Source organism: Oncorhynchus nerka, linkage group LG25 (genome assembly GCF_034236695.1).
Source record: "Oncorhynchus nerka isolate Pitt River linkage group LG25, Oner_Uvic_2.0, whole genome shotgun sequence".
NCBI lineage: Eukaryota > Metazoa > Chordata > Actinopteri > Salmoniformes > Salmonidae > Oncorhynchus > Oncorhynchus nerka.
The window spans coordinates 54367310-54393011 of NC_088420.1; the positions used below are offsets into that span (position 1 = coordinate 54367310).

The 25702-nt window shown below is 47.0% G+C and overlaps 1 protein-coding gene across 1 annotated transcript in view; it reads left to right on the forward strand.

Annotated features, from left to right (window-relative positions):
• The window catches only part of shank2b (SH3 and multiple ankyrin repeat domains 2b), a 144625-nt gene that overhangs the window by 38984 nt on the left and 79939 nt on the right, over nucleotides 1-25702 (forward strand). Inside the window, 3 exon segments of the mRNA XM_065009875.1 lie at nucleotides 2002-2162; nucleotides 2922-3038; nucleotides 21166-21247. Of these exon segments, the coding sequence (XP_064865947.1) occupies nucleotides 2002-2162; nucleotides 2922-3038; nucleotides 21166-21247 (360 nt within the window).

Sequence of the window (25702 nt, forward strand, 5' to 3'; positions counted from 1 at the left end):
TGCCTTTGGTTGTGACTTTGACAGAGTCTCTATAGAGTCTTAATGAAGCACCAGCCACTGAGGGCATGTATAGCTGGAATTCTCCTCTGGCCCACTTTCTCTCTCTCTTTCTCTCTCTCTCTCTCTGCCGCTCTGCTGGCCTCTATCGCCGTGTGTGTGTGTGTGTGTGTGTGTGTGTGTGTGTGTGTTATGCTGTGTCCCTGGGCTAGCAGGTGGAGCAGCGAGGTGGGTAGGCTCTCATCCCCCAGGCCGAGCACAGGAAGTGAACATACCAGGACATCACATATCACTGCTCTGCTGCTGCCTTGGTTGTCAGACGTTTACAGTACACCATCCCCATCATCTCCATGAGTACAGCATGTCATCTGTGGCGCTTCAAAATGTGTTGTCATTTTCGGTGTAGATCTTGTTGAATTACACTGTGTTCATATCAGTGACATTGACAGATGAAAAATGTTTACCCGTTTTAAGTCTAAACACAGTCCACAAAGTACTTTCTATGCAAATGAGCTTTGATGTACAAGGCTCTTGTGCTAAATACACAAGAGAATCTCAATTTGGGGCCCTTAACTTCATACTGTATTGCAGAAGACATTGTAATGTTTCCATCTACATCCTCTTCCCCTATGTCATTTCTCTCTACAAAGCAGGTGAATGCCAAGAGCTCTGCAGATAATAGCTCTGATTGGTTTCCCTGTTCTCCTCATTGTGTTGTAGAATAGATGATGTGTGCAGAGAGTAGGTCTGGACCACAAGCTGGGATAGGAGTGGTAATAGGGCCCCTGTTGAGGGACCCAGACACTGTACAGCAACTCCAAACAACCAAATGGACAGAGAGAGTTTGCTGCTTTAATTAGCTAGAAGGAGCATTCGTATTCAACAGAGGAGAGCCTCGTTACTGCCTCAGGCTTCAATATAAAGCTATGTCCAAGGGATTGTAAACATATACGAGTGGACCATCATAGTAATTATATTGTCCAAGCACTATCCAATCATTTGATGAATTGTACTGGTGTTCTGAGATTTGTAAACATTCAGGCAGTATTGGTAAAAAAAAAAGAGTAATGTCTCTCAATTGCTACATATTTCACTTCTCCACGCTAACGAATGTCAGACTTTTGAGTGGGGAATGGAATATATCAAAATCAAATGGATGATCAACAAAGATTTGATGATACTCCTGCCATTAGTGTGGATAATGAGCCCGTTCCAGCTCTGATCTCCTATTGTAGGCCGTCAGTTTTACAGCAGTCCAACAGAGGGGGCCATTGTACAACCTTTCATTCCTGTCAGTGAATTTCCTCAGCTGCTATGATGTGCTGCTCATTGAGTAGAGTAGAGTTCACTAAATACTAGGGATGTGACGATCGTGGAATTTTGTTGACAACTATTGGTCACCGTTATAAAATATACAAAATAATGACTGGACTCAACCACACATGACATCTTTTTGAATGCCCAGGTGTCCCGTCTTCAGTCAGCTGTTCTTTCCAAACAAAATTATATATTATATTATATATTTTTTCCACCTCTTGTCTCTCCTTATGTCGGCTGTTATAATGTAAACCAAGCTTACTTTTACTTTGCTGCTTTCGGGTAAAGTTTTTCGACTTTAAAAGGAAGTTGATGATATTTCTTTTTGAATAATGTTATTATTAAAACGCTCATGACAGTTATTTTATTTTCATGACGGTCTTCATCCATAATCTGCAGTTACACGGTTATAGAGCCCTACTAAATACATACCCATATAATTTCACTGTTATGTGAAAATATGTACCTTGCACTTTTTTCTCTGCCCTATCCTGTTCCCCGAATATGCCCCCCCACAGTATACCGTTTAAAGGGGGCAGAGGCTGCTAAAGTGTGCTTTATACCAAAAGGCTGTGCTCCATTTAATAAAATCACTGTATGTGACAACAAAAAAAAGTATGTTTCTATTTTTGTGACTACGGACTAACCTTCCCCTAACCTCAATCTTTTTCCCCTCTCCCTCTCCAGCCCACACAGGGGTCGGGAAGCTTTCTCTGATGGCATAGACAGCCAGGGGCCCAAGCGTAAGCTGTACAGTGCTGTGCCAGGCAAGCACTATGTGGTGACCCAGTCCTACCAACCACAGGCCGAAGGAGAGATCCCCCTGTACAAGAACGACAAGGTCAACGGTAAACATCCTGGTCGATCTATGCTGTATCCCAGAGCCAAGTAGTGTTTTAATTGGGACACATTTTCTACTGCTTGAGTACGGGGCGTTCTTATAGTATAATGGCTCTCAAATACAGTATGAGCGCCGGTACAGTACATTTGTATTAGTTCCGGCACCTTTTTCATTTCACTTTAAGCACTGGGGAGAGAGATATTAGAGGCAACCACTCAGAAGGATGTCATTAAGAAGTCCATCAGTAACCTGCTTAGATTTAGCTAAATGATTTTTCCCAACTGAGTAAACAGTTAAAAGCAAGACACTTATGCAAAAGACTGCAGTGCATTGTATTTACTCTAGTTATTTACTCTCACTTCTACTCTAGTTATTTACTCTCACTTCTACTCTAGTTATTTCTAACATCAGTGGTAGCTTTGTCTCTTAGGGAAAAGGACTATTTCGTTCACGGGTGTGTTTTTCCTCAGTGCTTTTTGAGTTTTAAAATTAAATTGTGCCTTTTCAAAGGTTACATAGTATTTACCTGTCAGGTTGTCATGTTGGGTAAGCTGGAGTGGCATTGAAGACACCACAGGCACATTGGTGGAGTGGAGCTGGGGTCTTTTTAGATTAATAATGACTAATGCAGTCAGTTCTTCTTTTACATACTACTATTTACATTTTTCTTACACAGTCTTTCCCCCCTTATCTCACTCCCCCTTCCCCACCCTCACTCTTTCTCTCTTTTCACTCCCCCTTCCGCTCCTCTCTCTCCCCTTCCCAGTGCTCTCCATAGGGGAAAGTGGTTTCTGGGAGGGCAGTGCCCGTGGTAACTTGGGGTGGTTCCCAGCAGAGTGTGTGGAGGAGAACATCCCTAACCAAGTCCAGGAGGAGAAACCATGTAAGTCCTTGGTGTGTGTGTGTGTGATCCCTAGCCAGGCCCACTAGGAGAAGCCTCTTCTCAAGACAGATCACCACGCTGTTCTAAATCACTTCTAAATCTCCGCTCGCAGCGCCACGAGGATTGATGTTTTATTGATTGGTAGAACAGTTGTTAGTGTAAAGTCTGATGCCAAACGACCTCATTTTTCGCCTCACGCATCCCGTCCCTCTCCTCCTCTACAACTCAATAGGGCTCCATTATATGAATGAAGGAAGGAAATGGACCTTTATAACAAGAGTTATTTCGTGACCTATCGTTTTATTCAAACACACACTCCGTTTCTTCAAAGAAAAAAGCAATCAGATTCTTGTGAGATATTTTTCTCCTGTGCTCGGTCTCAGCTTTAGCTCTCTTATGCTTCGATAACCCTCTGAATATGTGAAGTGCCTTCTGGCCATGGCAGGCTGGTAATGCAATTAGCACTCAGCAGCATGGACACAGTCCACAGCCTACACATGCGTTCTCTCACAACAGTGTTTGCGTGGATCATTTGCATTCAGTAGGCTAAGCCACAGGGTACATGCATTTACAGTAGCCTATCTTTGCCTGTACAGTAGCGGGCATGCGGACCTCATGTTCAATACATGCATAACCTGTGTATTTCACGCTTGGTTCCTTGACCTCTCCTAGTATGTCATTCTGGATTATGGGTAGAGAGAGCCACACTGATACCTGAGACTAGACTACAATGCAGCTGTAGTACTGTAGTGAAGATGTTAAAATGTCTGAGATGTTGGCTGGTAGACTGCTTTCTTCCTTTGCATTTGTGCATGTACAGTATTTTTGTACAGTTTGTGTGAATTTGTGTGTGTGTACTCTGTGCGCATACTATGTGTGTGTGTGTGGGTGTGCGTGCGCAGCGCGTGTGTATGCTTCTGTGTGTCTGCGTGTGCCCCTTGCTCCTGGGGGCAACATTCTGTTGAAAGTTATTTTGGTCCAAATAAATGCCTTCCACATCAGTGCAGCCAGTGTTCAGTAGCTTATGAGGCCATGCAGCTCTGCTCAGGCCAGAGGGGATGAGGGCTCTCTTGAGTTTAAAGCACACCATGATTGCATGATCCGGCTGCACTGATGTACTGACATAATAGTAAGGCAGCTATTGAAACGCTTAAAGGGATAGTGCGAGATTTTGTCAAACCATTTTCGACCTACCCAAATTCAGATGGACTCATGGAGACCATTTGTATGTCTCTGCATGCGGTTCTAAGGAAGTTTCTAACTGGCGTCAGCGCAATCAAATCAAATCAAATCAAATGTATTTATATAGCCCTTCGTACATCAGCTGATATCTCAAAGTGCTGTACAGAAACCCAGCCTAAAACCCCAAACAGCAAACAATGCAGGTGTAAAAGCACCTGGCAATGACTGGAAGTCTACCGGAACGGCTAGCATGCGCATCTACCTCTTACTTCTCTCTGAATATGTGAAGGGCCTTCTGGCCATGGCAGGCACACACACAATTAGCCCTCAGCAGCAAGGACACAGTCCACAGCCTACACATGCGTCCTTCACAACGCAGTGTTTGCATTCAGTAGGCTAAGCCACAGGGTACGCACATTTTACGGTAGCCTATCTTTGGCTGTACAGAAGCGGTTGTGCGGACCTCATACATGCTATAACCTGTGTGTTTCACCCTTGGTTCCCTGACCTCTCCTAGTGTGTCTTCTGGATTATGGGTAGAGAGAGACATGAACTTTTACTATGTTACGTCTATGCCTGAGTCCAGGTTGATCTTGCGGGAGTTGCTGTTCCACAACTACCGCATATCAACCAATCAGCATCCAGGATCCAAACAACCGTTTTATAACACATTATAAAAAGCAGCATTTGAAGAAAGCGATACTTCAACGCTTCCACTTTCGCCATCACTGTCTTATCAATCTTCTTGAACAACAAAATAATATACAGGATTCCCACCGGGGACCAAAATATATGTCACTATTGTAGGTAATTTTGCATAAAAGTGTCTTCTAAATGGACTGTTAGGAGGGTGGTGTACAGAAATAAATTAATGATGTTTTAAATTAGAAGTCAGGCAGGCTTGAGAAGCATTGGCAAACCATCTGTGATGCAATTGGCTGGGAGGGTGTGTGTGTGTGTGTGTGTGTGTGCGTGGCATCACAATATGAGTCATTATGATGCTACTCCACTCTGACAGAACACTGATATGCCATTGAATGTTCCAGACCCTCATGTTTGTGTGTGTGTGTTCCAGTGTGTGTGTGTGTGTGTGTGTGTGTGTGTTCCAGACACTTACCTGTGGCTTATATAGTATCAGAACAATGTGCAGTGACTGGAGAGGTCTTTTGATAGGAGAAGGCTATAGCTTTGGTGTTTACCCCCAAAATGTGTATTGGCCTAAATGTATTTAGTGTCCAATAATGTCTATACTGAACAAAAATATGAACACCACATGCAACAATTTTCAGGGAATTAGTCAACTGAAATAAATTATCTAGGCCCTGGGCAGGGGTGCAGGCATGGGTGGGCCTGGGAGGGCATAGGCCCACCATTGTGGGAGCCAGGCCCATCCACTTGAGAGCCAGGCCCAGCCAATCAGATTGAGTTTTTCCCTACAAAAGAGCTTTATTACAGACATAAATACTCCTCAATTTCATCAGCTGTCCAGGTGGCTTGTCACAGACGGTCCTGCAAGTGAAGAAGCCGGATGTGAAGGTCCTGGGCTAGCGTGGTTACATGTGGTCTTTGGTTGTGAGGCAGATTGGATGTACTGCTAAATTCTCATAAAATGACGTTTTGCCAGCGGCTTGTGGTAGAGAAATTAACATAAAATTATCTGGCAACAGCTCTGGTTGCCAGTTGCACTCCCCCCTAAAACTTAAGAAATCTGTGGTATTGTATTGTGTGACAAATCCGCACATTTTAGATTGGCCTTTTATTGTCCCAACCACAAAGTGCACCTGTGTAATGATCATGCTGTTTAATCAGCTTGATATGCCACACCTGTCAGGCGGATGGATTATTTTGGCAAAGGAGAAATGCTCACTAACAGGGATGTAAACAAATATGTGCATTTGCAACATTTCTGGGATCTTTTATTTCAGCTCGTGAAACATGGGACCAACTGTAACGGCTTTCTAATGGTGAAGGAGAGTCGGACCAAACTGCAGCGTGTCTATTTTGATTCATCTTTAATAAACAAACGTAACACACAACAAAACACTAACACTACAAAACGAAAACCGAAAACAGCCTATACAAGTGTCTACTAACCTCTAACCAGGACATCAAGACACACAGGACAATCACCCACAATACAACCAAAGAATATGGCTGCCTAAATATGGTTCCCAATCAGAGACAACGGTAAACACCTGCCTCTGATTGAGAACCACTTCAGACAGCCATAGACTCTCCTAGAACACCCCACTAAGCTACAATCCCACTATACACACATTCCAAAATCCCAAGACAAAACACACCACAATACAAAAACTCTATGCCACACCCTGGCCTGACCCAACACAAAATACTTAGACCAGGGCGTGACAGAACCCCCCCCCCTAAGGTGCGGACTCCCGAACGCACCTCAAAACAAATAGGGAGGGTCCGGGTGGGCGTCTGTCCATGGTGGCGGTTCCGGCGCGGGACGTGGACCCCACTCAATTAATGTCTTAGTCCCCTCTCCTCGCGTCCCTGGATAGTCCACCCTCGCCGCCGACCATGGCCTAGTAGTCCTCACCCAGAAACCCACTGGATTGAGGAGCAGATCGGGACTGAGGCAGCTCGGGACTGAGGGGAAGCTCAGGAGTGAGAGGAAGCTCAGGAGTGAGAGAAAGCTCGGGAGTGAGAGAAAGCTCGGGAGTGAGAGGAAGCTCAGGCAGGTTGATGGATCTACCAGATCCTGGCTGGCTGGTGGTTCCGACAGATCCTGGCTGACTGGCAGATCCTGGCTGACTGGCGGATCCTGGCTGACTGGCGGATCCTGGCTGACTGGCGGATCTGGCAGATCCTGGCTGACCCTGGCTGACTGGCGGATCTGGCAGATCCTGGCTGACTGGCAGATCCTGGCTGACAAGCGGATCTGGCAGATCCTGGCTGACTGGCGGATCCTGGCTGACTAGCGGTTCTGGCAGATCCTGGCCGACTGGCGGATCCTGGCTGACTAGCGGATCTGGCAGATCCTGGCCGACTGGCGGATCCTGGCTGACTAGCGGATCTGGCAGATCCTGGCTGACTGGCACTTCTGGCGGATCCTGGCAGACTGGCGGATCCTTGCTGACTGGCGGATCCTGGCACACTGGCGGATCCTGGCACACTGGCGAATCTAACTGATCCTGGCAGACTGGCGGCACTGGTGGCGCTGGGCAGACTGGCGGCGCTGGGCAGACTGGTAGCTCAGGCGGCGCTGGGCAGACTGGCGGCACTGGCGGCGCTGGGCAGACGGGTGGCTCAGACGGCGCTGGCAGCAGACAGACTGCGCTGGGCAGACTGGCGGCGCTGGGCAGACTGGCGGCGCTGGGCAGACTGGGAGCACTGGCGGCGCTGGGCAGACTGGCGATGCTGGGCAGACTGGCGATGCTGGGCAGACTGGTAGCTCAGGCGGCGCTGGGCAGACTGGCGGCACTGGCGGCGCTGGGCAGACTGGCGGCGCTGGGCAGACTGGCGGCTCAGGCGGCGCTGGGCAGACGGGTGGCTCAGACGGCGCTGGGCAGACGGGTAGCTCAGACGGCGCTGGGCAGACTGACAGCTCTGGATGCTTCATGCAGGCTGACAGCTCTGGCTGCGCTGAACAGAGGAGTACTGGTGCCTCTGGAATGAGGGGCTCTGGCGCCTCTGGCATGAGGGGCGGTAGCTCTGACAGCGTCGGACAGGCGCCGGAGGCTCCGGCAGCGGCGCCGGACAGGCGGAGGGAGGCGCCCGGCGGGAAGCTCCGGCAGCTGCGCCGGACAGGCGGGAGGCTCCGGCAGCGGCGCCCGGACAGGCGCCGGAAGGCTCCGGCAGCGGCGCCGGACAGGCGGGACGCTCCGGCAGCGCTGGACAGGCGGGACACACTGTAGGCCTGATGCGTGGTGCTGGCACTGGTGGTAATGAACCGAGGACACGCACAGGAAGCCTGGTGCGGGAGCTGCTACCGGAGGGCTGGGGTGTGGAGGTGGTACTGGATAGACCGGACCGTGCAGGCGCACTGGAACTCTTGAGCACCGAGCCTGCCCAACCTTACCTGGCTCGATGCCCACTCTAGCCCGGCCGATACGAGGAGCTGGAATATACCGCACCGGGCTATGCACCCGCACTGGGGACACCGTGCGCACCACTACATAACAAGGTGCCTGCCCGGTCTCTCTCGCCCCCCGGTAACCACAGGAAGTTAGCGTAGGTCTCCTACCTAGCGTAGCCATACTCCCTGTGAGCCCCCCCCAAGAAATTTTTGGGGCTGACTCTCAGGCTTCCATCCGCTCTGCCGTGCTAGCTCCTCATAATGCCGCCTCTCTGCTTTTGCTGCCTCCAGCTCGGCTTTGGGGTGACAATAATCTCCAGGCTGATCCCAGGGTCCTTTACCGTCCAGTACCTCCTCCCATGTCCATTTCTCCAGGTAGTGCAATCTCTCCCACTGTAGCTGCTGCTGCTGCCTCTGTTGCTTCTCCTGTGGCTCGTGCCTGTTGACACGCTGCTTGGTCCTGAGGTGGGTGATTCTGTAACGGCTTTCTAATGGTGAAGGAGAGTCGGACCAAACTGCAGCGTGTCTATTTTGATTCATCTTTAATAAACAAACGTAACACACAACAAAACACTAACACTACAAAACGAACACCGAAAACAGCCTATACAAGTGTCTACTAACCTCTAACCAGGACATCAAGACACACAGGACAATCACCCACAATACAACCAAAGAATATGGCTGCCTAAATATGGTTCCCAATCAGAGACAACGGTAAACACCTGCCTCTGATTGAGAACCACTTCAGACAGCCATAGACTCTCCTAGAACACCCCACTAAGCTACAATCCCACTATACACACATTCCAAAATCCCAAGACAAAACACACCACAATACAAAAACTCTATGCCACACCCTGGCCTGACCCAATACATGAAGAAAACACAAAATACTTAGACCAGGGCGTGACACCAACACTTTACATGTTACGTTCAGATTTTTCTTTTGTTTATTTGTGAATCCTGAAAGACCTACTTGCTGTACTCAGTGACTGGACAGAGTCACAATGACTCAATCAGTACATTTAGACTGAATCTGTGAATTATAGCAGTCCGTGCTACTGTACAAATGCAGTTTGTGAAGGATATGATAATTCACTATTTGACAATGCAATGTCGATGAGGCTATAATTACCAGGTACTTTTCATCCAGTCTTGTCCTCAGAAATACATCTGTTTCCATACACCTGAAGGGAAGATAAAGCACAGAGGATTTCAGACATTGTTATTGCTCGAGGTCAATAATTACTACCGAAGGACCATCTGAATATTATAGTAGTGGCTACCTGTGCTTCTGTTTGGTTACTAACATCATGCAGTCGTACCAGCATCATGAACCCTTTACGGTAACACTCATGTACATTCCTGATTGATATATTGCCATGGAAACGTCCTCTGTACACTGTACAAGCCCGGTTGCTAAGGAGTGGGCCTTGGCAAGATTTTTTCTCTCTCTCTTTTTGTACAATTTTTTCTCTCTCTCATTCTCTCTCTGCACTAAGAACGGAGCTTACGTGGGATTTTGTCATTACCAGATAGAGTTGTTCTCTTCATGTCTATGGACATGGTTATGGGCTCTATATATTCACATACCGGGATTGGTCAAACTTTCTGGGGATGTTGACGAAAGGCTTTCTAACCCGAGGACTAGAGGTGGAGAGGTGAGGTATCCTGACGGGGACTTGAAGGTGGAGGTGTGAGCGTTTCTGGGAAGCACTCCATTTGAGGAGAGGACAGAAGGGGGCAAATGGAAGAGACTGCCAAATCCAGGAAGAAGGTTCATTTTGGAGGTACAGCACTGTGTGAGTGTTGGGGGGGGGGGGGGATTGAAGCGAGGACCATATTTAGCTTGTAGTCTGGTTGTGAACATTGTTCAAAATGTTTTCTGGGATCCTAACGGAAAGTGTTTTACCTGGAAGGGAGAAAGGCATATGTAGGTGGTATTTCTGTTAGTTATTTTCAGTGTTTTTAGTTGGTAGTGTGTGTGTGTGAGTTTATTACGTGGACAATGGATTGGGTAAATTCTATTCTCAAGTTGAGTATAGTGCTGTTGAGTATAAAGGAGGCGGAAGAATTCGTAATGGTAAATTATAATGATTTTAATGCGCTGTACTGTATGTTCCTTTACTGTATGGCCTTACTGTACATGTAGGCATTCATCTTCCTCAGTTGAAGTAATTCAAAGGATGTAGACATCTGATTACACCTAACATATGTAGTACAGTTCAGCACTGGTGTTGAATCTATTCAGGGCCGAACCTATTCCACGTTGCAGGTTTTCTATTCCAAACACATAGTATCCTTGGCCTGTGTCAGTATCCATTTGAAACGCAGGAGTCAGGTTGGAGCCTCTGTGGATTTACCAAGCTAGCCACTGACTGTGCTATGCTAGGCTAGGCTAGCTACAGTGCCCCCATGGTGATGTGATTTAGTGTCAGCAGCTGTCAGAACAGTGCACGCTCTTGTCAAGTAGTCTTTTTTAATTCTGCTCTCCGTGTGTTAAGGAGAGGAGGCAAATGAGGCAGAGAGAGAGAGAGAGAGAGGTGTGTTTGCACTCTAGAGAACAGCAGCAGCATTGAGAGGGAGACAGAATGAGAGATGGTGGGTACAGAACATACACTATATATTCAAAAGTATGTGGACCTTCAAATTAGTGAATTTGGCTATTTCAGCCACACCCGTTGCTGACAGGTGTATATAACTGACCACACAGCCATTAAATCTCCATAGACAAACACTGGCATTAGAATGGCCTTGCTGAAGAGCTCAGTGACTTTCAATGTGGCACCGTTATAGGACGCCAGCTTTCCAACAAGTTAGTTCGTCAAATTCCTGCCCTGCTAGGGCTGTCCCGGTCAACTGTAAGTGCTGTTATTGTGAATTGGAAACAACATCTAGGAGCAACAACGTCTCAGTTGCGAAGTGGTAGGCCATACAAGCTCACAGAACGGGACCACTGAGTGCTGAAGCGCATAACATGTAAAAAGTGTCTGTCCTCGGTTGCAACACTCACTACCGAGTTCCAAACTGCCACTGGAAGGAACGTCAGCACAATAACTGTTCATTGGGAGCTTTATGAAATGGGTTTCCATGGCCAAGTAGCTGCACACAAGCCTAAGATCACCATGCGCAATGCCAAGCGTCAGCTGGAGTGGTGTATAGCTCCACAATGAAGAGGACCACAATGGAAATAAGTCCCAAACTTTATTGTGTGTTATCCCTGCCTATCTAAGGTCTTCGAAAGCAAAGTCAACAAACAGATCACTGACCATCTCGAATCCCACCGTACCTTCTCCGCTGTGCAATCTGGTTTCCGAGCCGGTCACGGTTGCACCTTAAGCCACGCTCAAGGTACTAAACGATATCATAACCGCCATCGATAAAAGACAGTACTGTGCAGACGTCTTCATCGACCTGGCCAAGGCTTTTGACTCTGTTAATCACCATATTCTTATCGGCAGACTCAGTAGCCTCGGTTTTTCTAATGACTGCCTTGCCTGGTTCACCAACTACTTTGCAGACAGAGTTCAGTGTGTCAAATCGGAGGGCATGTTGTCCGGTCCTCTGGCAGTCTCTATGGGGGTGCCACAGGGTTCAATTCTCGGGCCGACTCTTTTCTCTGTATATATCAATTATGTTGCTCTTGCTGCGGGCGATTCCCTGATACACCTCTACGCAGATGACAACATTCTGTATACTTCTGGCCCTTCCTTGGACACTGTGCTATCTAACCTCCAAATGAGCTTCAATGCCATGCAACACTCCTTCCGTGGACTCCAACTGCTCTTAAACGCTAGTAAAACCAAATGCATGCTTTTCAACCGTTCGCTGCCTGCACCCGCACGCCCGACTAGCATCACCACCCTGGATGGTTCCGACCTAGAATATGTGGACATCTATAAGTACCTAGGTGTCTGGCTAGACTGTAAACTCTCCTTCCAGACTCAAACATCTCCAATCCAAAATCTAATCTAGAATCGGCTTTCTATTTCGCAACAAAGCCTCCTTCACTAACGTCGCCAAACTTACCCTAGTAAAACTGACTATCCTACCGATCCTCGACTTCGGCGATGTCATCTACAAAATATCTTCCAATACTCTACTCAGCAAACTGGATGCAGTTCATCACAGTGCCATCCGCGTTTGTTACTAAAGCACCTTATACCACCCACCACTGCGACCTGTATGCTCTAGTCGGCTGGCCCTCGCTACATATTCATCGCCAGATCCACTGGCTCCAGGTCATCTACAAGTCCATGCTAGGTAAAGCTCCGCCTTATCTCAGTTCACTGGTCACGATGGCAACACCCACCCATAGCACACGCTCCAGCAGGTGTATCTCACTGATCATCCCTAAAGCCAACACCTCATTGGGCGCCTTTCCTTTCAGTTCTCTGCTGCCTGTGACTGGAACGAATTGCAAAAATTGTTGAAGTTGGAGACTTTTATCTCCCTCACCAACTTTAAACATCTGCTATGTGAGCAGCTAACCGATCGCTGCAGCTGTATATAGTCCATCGGTAAATAGCCCACCCAATTTACCTACCTCATCCCCATACTGTTTTTATTTATTTACTTTTCTGCTCTTTTGCACACCAGTATATCTACCTGCACATGACCTTCTGATCATTTATCACTCCAGTGTTAATCTGCTAAATTGTAATTATTTGCCTACCGCCTTTTGCACACAATGTATATAGACTCTCTTTTTTCTGTGTTATGGACCTGTTTCTTGTTTACTCCATGTGTAACTCTGTGTTATTGACCTGTTTCTGTTTACTCCATGTGTAACTCTGTGTTATTGACCTGTTTCTTGTTTACTCCATGTGTAACTCTGTGTTATTGACCTGTTTATTGTTTACTCCATGTGTAACTCTGTGTTATTGACCTGTTTCTTGTTTACTCCATGTGTAACTCTGTGTTGTTGTCTGTTCACACTGCTATGCTTTATCTTGGCCAGGTCGCAGTTGTAAATGAGAACTTTACTTTTGTACATACTTTTTCATGACTTTTGTCATGAAGTGTATATCACTGACAGGTTGTAGGGTACCATTTGGGGATGCAGTAAGAGAGACACGGGGGGCTGCTGTACAGCACAACACTGACAGGGGCTTTGTTCTCAATTACACTCTATTCCATATATAGTGCAGTACTTTTAACCAGAGCACTATGTAGTGCACTATAAAGGGAATAGGTTGCTATTTGGGACAGAGCAACACCACTGACGGGGTGTTTCATTAGTACTGTGGATGGCTGGGGGATTTAACCTGTGCTAAAAAGGTGCTTTTACAAGTCTATCTCATTGCCATGGTGTGCATAGCCTACAATCTGGGCATATCTCAGAATATATTAGCTTGGCAGTTTTATATCTGAGCCTTAAAATTTGAACTTAAAATTGAAACTAAAGATGGTGATTTAAGCCGTGATGTACATTTCAGATGTCTATGAGATTTAAAATAGTGGACTTTCATGAAAAAGCAGATGGGATGACCTACAGTGGGATAGTGTACTTTCTAGAAGAGGCCTTGAATAGGGTAATGCCCACATCACATGTTGTCTACATGGATGATACGTGCACATAATATAAGTCATATAACTCACCCTGCTATCAAAGAGGCTGTGCTTAGAAAATAAATCAGTGACTATGACAACGAGGAAGTAGGTTGGAGGGGAAAGTGTTGAGTCCCACGCAGCCCAGCTTCTGACAACTGATATCATCACATATCAACATAGAGAACCTACAGAACAATGCCAAAATACCACTCACTGTGGTCTTCAACAACAACTTGAACATCTCCAAATCCTTTGAATTAATTATCCTAGTTTCTAAAGGCTTTTGGATGGCTATCGGACAGCTAAATGTTTTCTGTTTAAAAAGGGCCTTTCGGTTTTACATTGGCTTATTGTTGTTATTATATGTCTATATTTAGAGTTAATCTTGTGTTTATTGCAGTTAGGAAAGGGTGTTCTTAGGAAAGGCTATACAGTATGTGCACTATACAACTTGGATTGTATCCAGTGTTAATTATTCTCTGTGCTATCCCTAACACACACACACACTGTAATGGGTGCGTGCTGGTGGCAGGGAAGTCAGGAGAACGAACTTGGTATAAACAGAGTCATTTAAAAAGTGCTCACAAAACTCAGAAAACCAAAATATACAAAATTATAAAAGTAGGTACAAAACTAGTCGCACACGAGAACATAACTAGCACATAACATACAATCAAACAATCACAGTCAAGGACATGAGGGGAAACAGAGGGTTAAATGCACAACATGTAATTGATGGGATTGGAACCAGGTGTGAAGGAAGACAAGACAAAACAATTGGAAAATGAAAAATGGATCAGCGATGGCTAGAAGGTCGGTGACATCGAACACCGCCCGAACAAGGAGAGGGACCGACTTCGGCTCCCCCCACGCGCGGCTCCAGCAGCGAGTCGACACTGACCTCAGGGACGACCCGGAGGGCGAGACGCAGTGCGATCCGGATGGAGACGGTGGAACTCTCACAGCATTGAAGGATCCAACACATCCTCCACCGGAACCTAGCATCTCTCCTCTGGACCATACCCTTCCCAGTCCACGAAGTACTGAAGGCCCCTCGCCCGATGTCTCGAATCCAGTATGGAACGAACGGAGTACGCCGGGGCACCCTCGATGTTCAGATGGGACGGAGGAACCTCCAGCACCTTAGTCTCCAGGAGCGGGTCAGCCACCACCGGCATGAGGAGAGACACTTGGAACGAGGGGTTAATGCGGTAATCGCAGGGAAGCTGTAACCTGTAACAAACCTCGTTCACTCTCCTCAGGACTAAATGGCCCCACAAACCGCGGACCCAGCTTCCGGCAGGGCAGGCGGAGGGGCAGGTTTCGGGTCGAGAGCCAGACCTGGTCCCCCGGTGTGAACACCGGGGCCTCACTTCGGTGAAGGTCTGCGCCAACTTTCTGACGCAGCACGGCACGCTGAAGGTGGACATGGGCGGAGTCTAATGTCTCCTCCGTGCGCGGGAACCAGTCGTCCACCGCAGGAGCCTTGGTCTGACTCTGATGCCAAGGAGCCAGAACCGGCTGATATCCCAATACACACTGGAGGGGAGCGAGATTAGTGGAGGGGTGGCGGAGCGAGTTCTGGGCCATCTCTGCCCAGGGCACGAACGCTGCCCACTCCCCTGGCCGGTCCTGGCAATAAGACCTCAGAAACCTACCCACATCCTGGTTAACTCTCTTCACCTGCCCGTTACTCTCGGGGTGAAAACCTGAGGTAAGGCTGACCGAGACCCCCAGACAATCCACGAATGCCCTCCAGACCCTCGACATGAATTGGGGACCCCGATCAGACACTATATCCTCAGGTACCCCGTAGTGCCGGAAGACGTATGTAACCAGGACCTCCGCAGTCTGTAGGGACATAGGGAGACCGGGCAAAGGGAGGAGATGACAAGACTTAGAAAAACGTTCCACAATGACCAGGATCGTGGTGTTACCCTGTGAAGGATCAAATCAAATTTTATTTGTCACATACACATGGTTAGCAGATGTTAATGCGAGTGTAGCGAAATGCTTGTGCTTCTAGTTCCGACAATGCAGTAATAACCAATGAGTAATCTAACCTAACAATTTCACAACAACTACCTTACACACACAAGTGTAAAGGGATGAAAGGGATGAAGAATATGTACATAAAGATATATGAATGAGTGATGGTACAGAACGGCATAGGCAAGATGCAGTAGATGGTATCGAGTACCTGTATATACATAAGATGAGTAATGTAGGGTATGTAAACATTATATTAAGTGGCATTGTTTAAAGTGGCTAGTGATACATGTATTACATAAAGATAGCAAGATGCAGTAGATGGTAGAGTACAGTATATACATATGAGATGAGTAATGTAGGGTTTGTAAACATTATATTAAGTGGCATTGTTTAACCTGTTGCGATGAGCAATCCCGTATCCGGGATCCTATTTATAGCCTCAAGCTCATTACCATAACGCAACGTTAACTATTCATGAAAATCGCAAATTAAATGAAATAAATATATTTGCTCTCAAGCTTAGCCTTTTGTTAACAACACTGTCATCTCAGATTTTCAAAATATGCTTTTGAACCATAGCTAAACAAGCATTTGTGTAAGAGTATTGATAGCTAGCATAGCATTAAGCCTAGCATTCAGCATGCAACAACAACGTTGTTTAGAATCAATCCTCAAGGTGTTTTTCACATATCTATCGATGATAAATCATTCGTGGCAGTTGACTTTCTCCTCTGAAGAAAATTAAACGCGCATGGAGCTGGAGATTACGCAATAATTTTGACGGAGGACACCGGGTGGACACCTGGTAAATGTAGTCTCTTATGGTCAATCTTCCAATGATTTGCCTACAAATACGTCACAATGCTGCAGACACCTTGGGGAAACGACAGAAAGTGGAGGCTCATTCCTGGCGCATTCACAGCCATATAAGGAGACATTGGAACACAGCGCATTCAAAATCTGGAGCACTTCCTGTATGAAATTTCATCTTGGTTTCGCCTGTAGCATTAGTTCTGTGGCACTCACAGACAATATCTTTGCAGTTTTGGAAACGTCAGAGTGTTTTCTTTCCAAAGCTGTCAATTATATGCATAGTCGAGCATCTTTTCATGACAAAATATCTTGTTTAAAACGGGAACGTTTCTCATCCCAAAATTTTAATAGCGCCCCCTAATGCATAACTGGTTTAACGTCCTGGGAGCCTGGTCTCTAGGAAAGGGTAAACACAAAACGGGTGAAAAACATGGCCCACTTTGCCTGGTGGGTCTCCTCGTCGCCCGGATGTACTCCAGATTGCGGTGGTCAGTCCAGATGAGAAAAGGGTGTCTAGCCCCCTCAAGCCAATGTCTCCACGCCTTCAAGGCCTTGACGACAGCCAACAGCTCCCGGTCCCCCACGTCATAGCTCCGCCATGCTGAGCTTCTTCGAGAAGAAGGCAAAGGGGCAGAGCTTCGGTGGCGTACCCGAGCGCTGAGAGAGCACAGCTCCTATCCCAGCCTCGGAAGCGTCCACCTCCACTATGAACACCAAAGAGGGATCTGGATGGGCCAACACGGGAGCTGAGGTAAACAGAGCCCTCAGGTGACTAAAAGCCCTGTCCGCCTCAGCTGACAGGGACCACTGCAAGCACACCGGGCCTCCCTTCAGCAGTGAGGTTTAAAAAAAACGGATAAACTTCCGGTAGTAGTTGGCAAACCCTAAGAACCGCTGCACCGTGGTGGGAGTCGGCCAATTACGCACGGCTGCAATGCGGTCACTCTCCATCTCCACCCCTGTAGTGGAAATGCGATACCCTAGGAAGGAGACGGACTGTTGGAAGCATTTCTCAGCCTTGACGTACAGGTCATTCTCCAACAGGCGACCAAGCACTCTGCACACCAGGGACACATGCTCAGCGCGTGTAGCGTAGTATATCAAAATGTCATCAATATACACCACTACACCCTGCCCGTACAGGTCCCTGAAAATCTAGTCTACAAAGGCTTGGAAGACTGATGGCGCATTCATCAACCCGTACGGCATGACAAGGTACTCCTAGTGCCCAGAGGTGGTACTGAAAGCCATCTTCCACTCGTCTCCCTCTCGGATACGTACCAGGTTGTTAGCTCTCCTGAGATCTAATTTGGTGAAGAAGCGCGCCCCGTGCATTGACTATCGCTGTGGCTATGAGCGGTAGTGGGTAACTATACCTCACAGTGATCTGATTCAGACCCCGATAGTCCATACACGGGCACAGACCTCCCTCCTTCTTCACAAAAAAGAAACTCGAGGAGGCGGGTGAAGTGGAGGACCGAATGTACCCCAGACGCAGGGATTCGGAGACATGTTTCCATAGCCTCCGTCTCCGCCTGTGAGAGGGAATACACGTGACTCTTGGGAAGTGCAGCGTCTCTTAGGAACTCTATTGCACAATCGCCCCGTCGATGAGGTGGTAATTGAGTCGCCTCTCCGCATATTCAGGGGGAATACGCACGGTGGAGACCTGGTCTGGACTCTCCACCGTAGTAGCACCAACGGAAACCCCTAAATACTTACCTGAGCACTCTCACGACCACCCCATGAGAGCCCTCTGTGGCCAAGAAACAGTGGGGTTATGACAAGCTAACCAGGGTAGGCCCAGCACCACGAGAAACGCAGGAGAGTCAATATGGAAGAGACTAATTCTCTCCTTATGACCCCCCTGCGTCACCATGCCCAAAGGCGCGGTGACCTCCCTAATCAACCCTGACCCTAATGGTTGACTATCTAAGGCATGAACGGGGAAGGGCACATCCACGGGAACGATGGGGATCCCTAAACTATAGGCTAACGCTCTATCAATAAAATTCCCAGCCGCGCCTGAATCTACAAGCGCATGTTATGTTGGGAATGCGGGGAAAACTCAGGGAACGTGACAGATACAATGAGCAACAGAGGAATCTGGGTGATAATGGTGCCGGCTCACCTAGGGTGACGCCAGAGCGCCCTGCCTGCTGCCTCGATTCCCAGAGGAACCAACCCGGCACCAACCGGCAGTGTGACCTCTGCGGCCACAGATGGTGCACGAGCGGGAACCCCCTCCGGTCTCCCTGCGCACCGCCCCTCCTAGCTCCATGGGTATCGGAGAGGGGGTGCGGGAGGATGGAACCACCAGACCCCGATCTGAACATCCGCGAGTAGCCAGCAGGTTGTCCAGTCGGATGGACAGGTCCACCAGCTGGTCAAACGTGAGGGTGGTGTCTCTGCAGGCCAGCTCCTGACAAATGTCCTCGCGCAGACTGCAGCGGTAATAGTCGATCAGGGCCCTGTTGTTCCATCCCGTGCCGGCAGCCAGGGTCCTAAACTCCAGGGCGAACTCCTGGGCGCTCCTCGTCTCCTGCCTCATATGGTAGAGGCGCTCACCCGCCACTCAACCCTCGGGCAGGTGGTCGAAGACTGCCTGGAAACAGCGGTTGAACTCCTCAAACTGGTCCAACGCCGCATCTCCCTCTCTCCACACGGCATTGGCCCACTCCAGAGCTTTCCCGGTGAGGCACGAGACGAGGGCGGACACCTTCTCACAGCCCGATGGAGCCGGGTGGACGGTGGCCAGATAGAGGTCTAATTGCAATAAGAACCCCTGGCAGTTCGCAGCCCTCCCGTCGTACTCCTGGGGCAAGGAGAGACAGATCCCGCTGGGTTCAGGCGGGAAAGGGGCGCTCAGGAAAGTGCTGGTGAAGGTGCTGGAAGAACCTCCTGTCTCTCCCAGCGGTCTATTTTCTGGACAACGCGATCTATGGCAGCGCCAAGATGGTGAAGCATAACTGCATGCTCCTGGACGCGCTCCTCCACCTCAATGGCCGGGGTACCTTCTCCTGCTGACTCCATAGTTCGGGTCAGTGATTCTGTAATGGGTGCGTGCTGGTGGCAGGGAAGTCAGGCGCAGGAGAACGAACTTGTTATAAACGGAGTCGTTTAATAAGTGCTCACAAAACTCAGAAAATAAAATATACCAAATAATAAAAGTGGGAACAAAACCCGTCGCACACCAGAACAATAACTTGCACATAACATAAAATCAAACAATCACGACAAGGACATGAGGGGAAACAGAGGGTTAAATACACAACATGTAATTGATGGGATTGGAACCAGGTGTGAAGGAAGACAAGACAAAACCAATGGAAAATGAAAAATGGATCAGCGATGGCTAGAAGGTTGGTGACGTAGACCGCCAAACACCACCCGGACAAGGAGAGGGACCGACTTCGGCGGAAATCGTGACACGCACACACACACACACACACCTTACTTTTGTCCCCATATTTAATTTGCGTCAATCCACTACTGCATTTGCAGCCACTTCTTTCTAAAGCCATTACACACCTCCCTACACTGATTGTTAGGCAATATTGATCCATGCCTGGGTTCCAACATTATACCAATGACGTGCTGCTTAAGGCTACTCACAGTGGCTTGGGCTGACTGCTTGATCAGCTTGAGTACATTCAGGTTCTGGCTTATATTGCATAATTCAATTTGCTGGGAGACAGCACCTGGGAATAAATTGCCATATGGTGCAGTGCTTGTTTCTGTGAAAGAGCCTCTATGAATCTCACTACGGCGTCTTCCATCTCTGCATGGAGTCCCAAAATGCACCCTATTACCTGAATAGTGCACTACTTTTGACCAAATCCCTATGAGGTTCAGGTGAAAAGTAGTGCACTGTGTAGTGAATAGGGCACCATTTGGGACGCGGGATCTGTTTGTTCTGAGTGGTTTGTGACACTGGCTGACTGGCTCTGTTGTGCGGTTTTGGTAGTAGCCGCCATTGAAGTGAAGTTATTTCTAGTAGTACATGTACATGTTCTGCTTATTTTCAGGGGTTAAGAGGGCCTTCTTCAAACAATTATAAATGACGTAATGGTCATAATGTTTGTCGGTTTTCTGCCTCAGTAGTCGTACCTATTTGATTTCATAAAATGGGTTGAACACAACCGCCACATAGAATAAACATGGGTAATGACCTATTTATTTGGAAGGGTTCAATGTGATAAAATATCTCTTATATCTCTCCATAAGCTTCATTTTGAAAATGAAAAGCTGTTATATTCTGCCTCTTACTTCGAAACAGTACCGTACTCCAGTCATCCATGTTAATTTAGAGCATGAGGAGGGCAGGAAATGATGTGATGCCTCATCCGTTGAATTGGTCACCCTTTTACACGTCACTAACTTAATGGCTTGCGTCCCAAATGGCACCCTATTATGGGCCATGGTTAAAAGTAGTGCACTATATACTGTAGGTGACAGGGTGCCTTTTGGAAAACAATCATGGTCACCCCTTTACTGAATTGTTCACCCCTTTTACTGATTGTTTTGTTGTCTGTACTGCAGATGCCAGGGCAGACAGAGCTGAGAGGAGGAAGCTCTTCAGGCACTACACTGTGGGATCCTACGACAGCTTTGATGCGTCAAGGTAAGGATTGGTTTCAGGATTGGTCTTGGTTTACTTACTGTTTTTCCGAATGCCTATTCAAGGGGATGTTCAGAGGAAATTGGTGGAACCATGATACTCTACAGGGTGTTATATCTTCTTCTAAACTGCTATAGCATATGAGAAGTTTTGCAGACGTTTATAGCTTCTGTGACGAAGATGCTGCTGACACATAACCCCTAATGTTTGGTATCTGACTACAGACTACAGATCTGAAGTAGCGTCACCGGCCTTATTCAATTGTAAAGAATGGAGGAAATAACTATGCACGTACGGTAGTAAGCTATTCATCTGGGGGGTCTTCGTCAGCCAATCCTCCCAGATGATGAGGGGTGAATGTGAATTGTGAACTCAAGCGTACACAGCACTTGGCTTTATTTCATGTATTTTCTTTTTCGTTTGGGAATAGCACATATGGGACATTGCATGTTACCCTTTTACCTGGCTTTCATGTGCATATTTCAGTTTCATTCATTCGTATCAACCGCATTCATTTTGTATGCCAGATCATCTACAGTAGTACCGCACTCTAATCTGTGGCGCCACTGATTACAGTACAAGAAAGGGCTCTGAGAGGACTCTTTGGATCCTTCTCTCTGGGAAAAAAAAGCTTCTAAAAGGGTTCTTTGTGGGCGACAGGGTTCTACCTAGAACCGTAAAGCGTTCTTCTACAGGTGCAAGTCCTAAGGACCTTTTTATTTCCAAGAGTGTGCTGTGCCAAAGCCTTTTATGGCAAAGCAAACTTGTGCAAGTGGAGAACATTGAGGAGGAAATTGGCTGGGTGGGAGTGTGTGTGCGCGTGTATGTGTTTGTCTCCAAAGGAGAGGAGATGTGTGTGTGTGTGTGTGTGTGTGTGTGTGTGTGTGTGTGAAACCTCTCGCTGTCAGATGGATGGTGATGTAAGAAATGCTTGAGCTCGGGGCCTCGCTTTTTCGCACTTGGGCATTCGATGCCGGGACTGTTATGCAAACAGTAACAAAGTAAGAAAAGTGTACCTAGGAAAGAAAGCACTCCATTCACAATGTCCTCAGCTTCTTCTCGGGGAACGGTCCACATGAGAAAGCATGGGGTAACTACATGTTTTAACTAACGAACATCCCAAGGAGACTGTATTGCAGCCCATGCACTAGCCTACATACCGGATGGATTTAATGGAGAGACCAAGAGAATAGACAGAGAGATATCCTCCTCCATCCAACAGTACTAACATACAGTGCCTTCGGAAAGTATTCAGACCCCTTCCCTTTTTCCCCACATTTTGTTACGTTGCAGCCTTCTTGTAAAATGAAGAAGAAATGAAGAATATCCTCATGAATCTACACACAACTCATAATGGCAAAGCGAGACAAGTATTCTTTTGAAATGTTTGCAAATGTATAATAAAAAAATAAGATAAACGCAGAAGTATTCAGAACCTTTTGGAATGAGACTCGATATTGAGCTCTGGTGCATCCTGTTTCCATTGATCATATTTGAGATGTTTCTTCAACTTGATTGGAGTCCACTTGTGGTAAATTCAATTGATTGGACATGATTTGGAAAGGCACACAGTCTATATAGAGTCCCACAGTTGACAGTGCATGTCAGAGCAAAAACCAAGCCATGAGGTTGAAGGAATTGTCTGTAGAGCTTCGAAACAGGATTGTGTCGAGGCACAGATCTGAGGAAGGGTACCACAAAATGTCTGCAGCATTGAAGGTCCCCAAGAACACAGTGGCCTCCATCATTCTTAAATGGAAGAAGTTTGGAACCATTAAGGCTCTTCCTAGAGCTGGCCGCCCGGCCAAACAGACAGAGCTCCAGAGTTCCTCTGTGGAGATGGGAGAACCTTCTTGAAGGACAACATTCTCTGCAGCACTCCACAAATCTTTATGGTAGAGTGGCCAGACGGAAGTCACTCCTCAGTAAAAGGCACACGACAGAGTTGGAGTTGGCCAAAAGGCACCTAAAGGACTCAAAGATGATGAGAAACAAGATTCTCTGGTCTGGAGGAAACCTGGCACCATCCTTACGGTGAAGCATGGTGGTGGCAGCATCACGCTGTGGGGATGTTTTTCAGCGGCAGGGACTGGGAGACTAGTCAGGATCGAGGCAAAGATGAACGGAGCAAAGTACAGAGAGATCCTTGATGAAAACCTGCTGCAGAGCGCTCAGGACCTCAGACTTGGGCGAAGGTTCACCTTCCAACAGGACAACGACCCTAAGCACACAGCCAAGACAACGTAGGAGTGGCTTCGGGACAAGTCTCTGAATGTCCGTGAGTGGCCCAGCCAGAGCCCGGACTTGAACCCAATCGAACATCTCTGGAGTGACCTGAAAATAGCTGTGCAGTGACACTCCCCATCCAACCTGACAGAGCTTGAAAGGATCTGCAGAGAAGAATGGGAGAAACTCCCCAAATACAGGTGTGCCAAGCTTGTAGCGTCATACCCAAGAAGACTCAAGGCTGTAATCGCTGCCAAAGGCGATTCAACAAAGTACTGAGTAATGGTCTGAATACTTATGTAATTGTGATATTTCCGTTTTTTAGTTTGAATACATTTGCAAAAATTTCTAAAAACCTTTGTTTGCTTTGTCATTATGGGATATTGTGTGTAGATTGATGAAGGAAAAAAAACAATTGAATCAATTTTAGAATAAGGCTGTAACGTAACAAAATGTGGAAAAACTAGAGGTCTGAATACTCTCCGAATGCACTGTACCCACCAACCAGTACAGCCAGTGTAAGAGCAAAGTAGGTTGTCATGGACACACAGACAGTCCCTGTTACCGGTGCTGTGATGGCTGTTTGCATGCTGCTCTGCTCATCTGCTCTGGCATGGGGGGTGACAGAGGTGAGGGACTTCAGCCTGGTCCCAGATCTGTTGCTGCTATCTTGCCAACTCAGCATAGCATAGCAGATCTGGGCCTTGCCAACTCAGCCCGAAACAAACTGATCTGGGACCAGGCTATAGGGACAGAGCCTCTGTAAATTTGGCCAGGCTTCTGGTTTGCTTAACGGACAACATATTTGGGGATTGGTCCTTTTGACCAGTTGCATTGTTGCACTGCACTGCTCCAATAAATGAATGTAATCTCTTCAAACGTCTGTTGATGTTCAAGCTACAGTGTAATCTCTTAATACATGTAGCAGAAAGGTGACTACTACTGATTAGCTTGGTAAATACTGTCTGCATTGAGATTTGTCTCCTTTCTGCTTCACGTATTGACATATTTCACGGTAGCCTTTTGGGATAGCTATAGGCTGCCTTCTGGGTTCATACTAGGATATTGGAATATAGATGATTAGACTCTGTTTCCTTAAGGTCTGCAATCCCTGTATTACATGTGGAACACCCTTACAAAACGATTGCAGTCAGAGTGCAGTACGACCGCAGTGTGCTGCAAATACTGCATCCAAAATAAATCAAAAATAGTTTACTGCAGTAATTTTGCAGTGTAACTGCAGTTAGAGTGCAGTATAACTTCAGTTCAACTGCAGTCCACTGCAGTTATTCTGCAGAATCTACCATAACCTTGTTGCACTATGACAGTGTTTCCCAAACTCAGTCCTCGGGACCCCAAGCACATTTTGGTTTTGCCCTAGCACTACACAGCTGATTCAAATGATCAAAGCTCGATGATGATTAGTTGATCATTTGAATCAGCTGTGTAGTGATAGGGCAAAAAACAAACCTGCACCCCTTGGTGTCCAGAGGACCGAGTTTAGGAAACCCTGCACTATGATGACCTGTAGCGTCACTTTGGTCCTGGAATACTATGACTAGCCCCCATTCTGATCACCAGCTCAAAGTAGAACGGGTTACCATGGCAACCGAGCATCCCACCACAATCACGCTGCTACCTCTGCTGCTCTCCCTTCAAGTTCCTCCTTGGAACCCAACCAAAGCATTGAACACAATACTATTTCTGGAATGATGTCTACTTCTGTAGCCTGGTTTATGACAATCAGGCTGACCTACTGTTTTTATTCAAGCATAGGCCTACTAGATTAGAAGAATGACATTTAGATTGTCCGTGCATCTGAAATGGTTAACTACTTCTACTCCAGGGGTTCTTGAGAATTAAATGCAGCAAATTCTTCTTGAGAAAATAATAAGTGAGTGCTTTTCATGTATTTTTAAAATATATTTTTTCAACCTTTTCACCAAATTGTGTTATTTCTTTTGGCACAATATTGGTATGATTATTTGTTTAGTTAAAGGCTATTTACTCCAATAAATCACATTACTGCATGTTGGTCTGCATTCAATTTTGCAAACATATGTAGGCTAATATAGCCTAACTCTTCTCAGCTTTCATCCATGATGCAGATGTTCATCCAGATGTTGCTGTATACACAGAATAATACGAAATCTCTGAGACCAGGTTGCATACACTAAAGGATACTGCCGACTGAGGAATGACATACATTTGATAGGCAGGCTATGGGTGGTC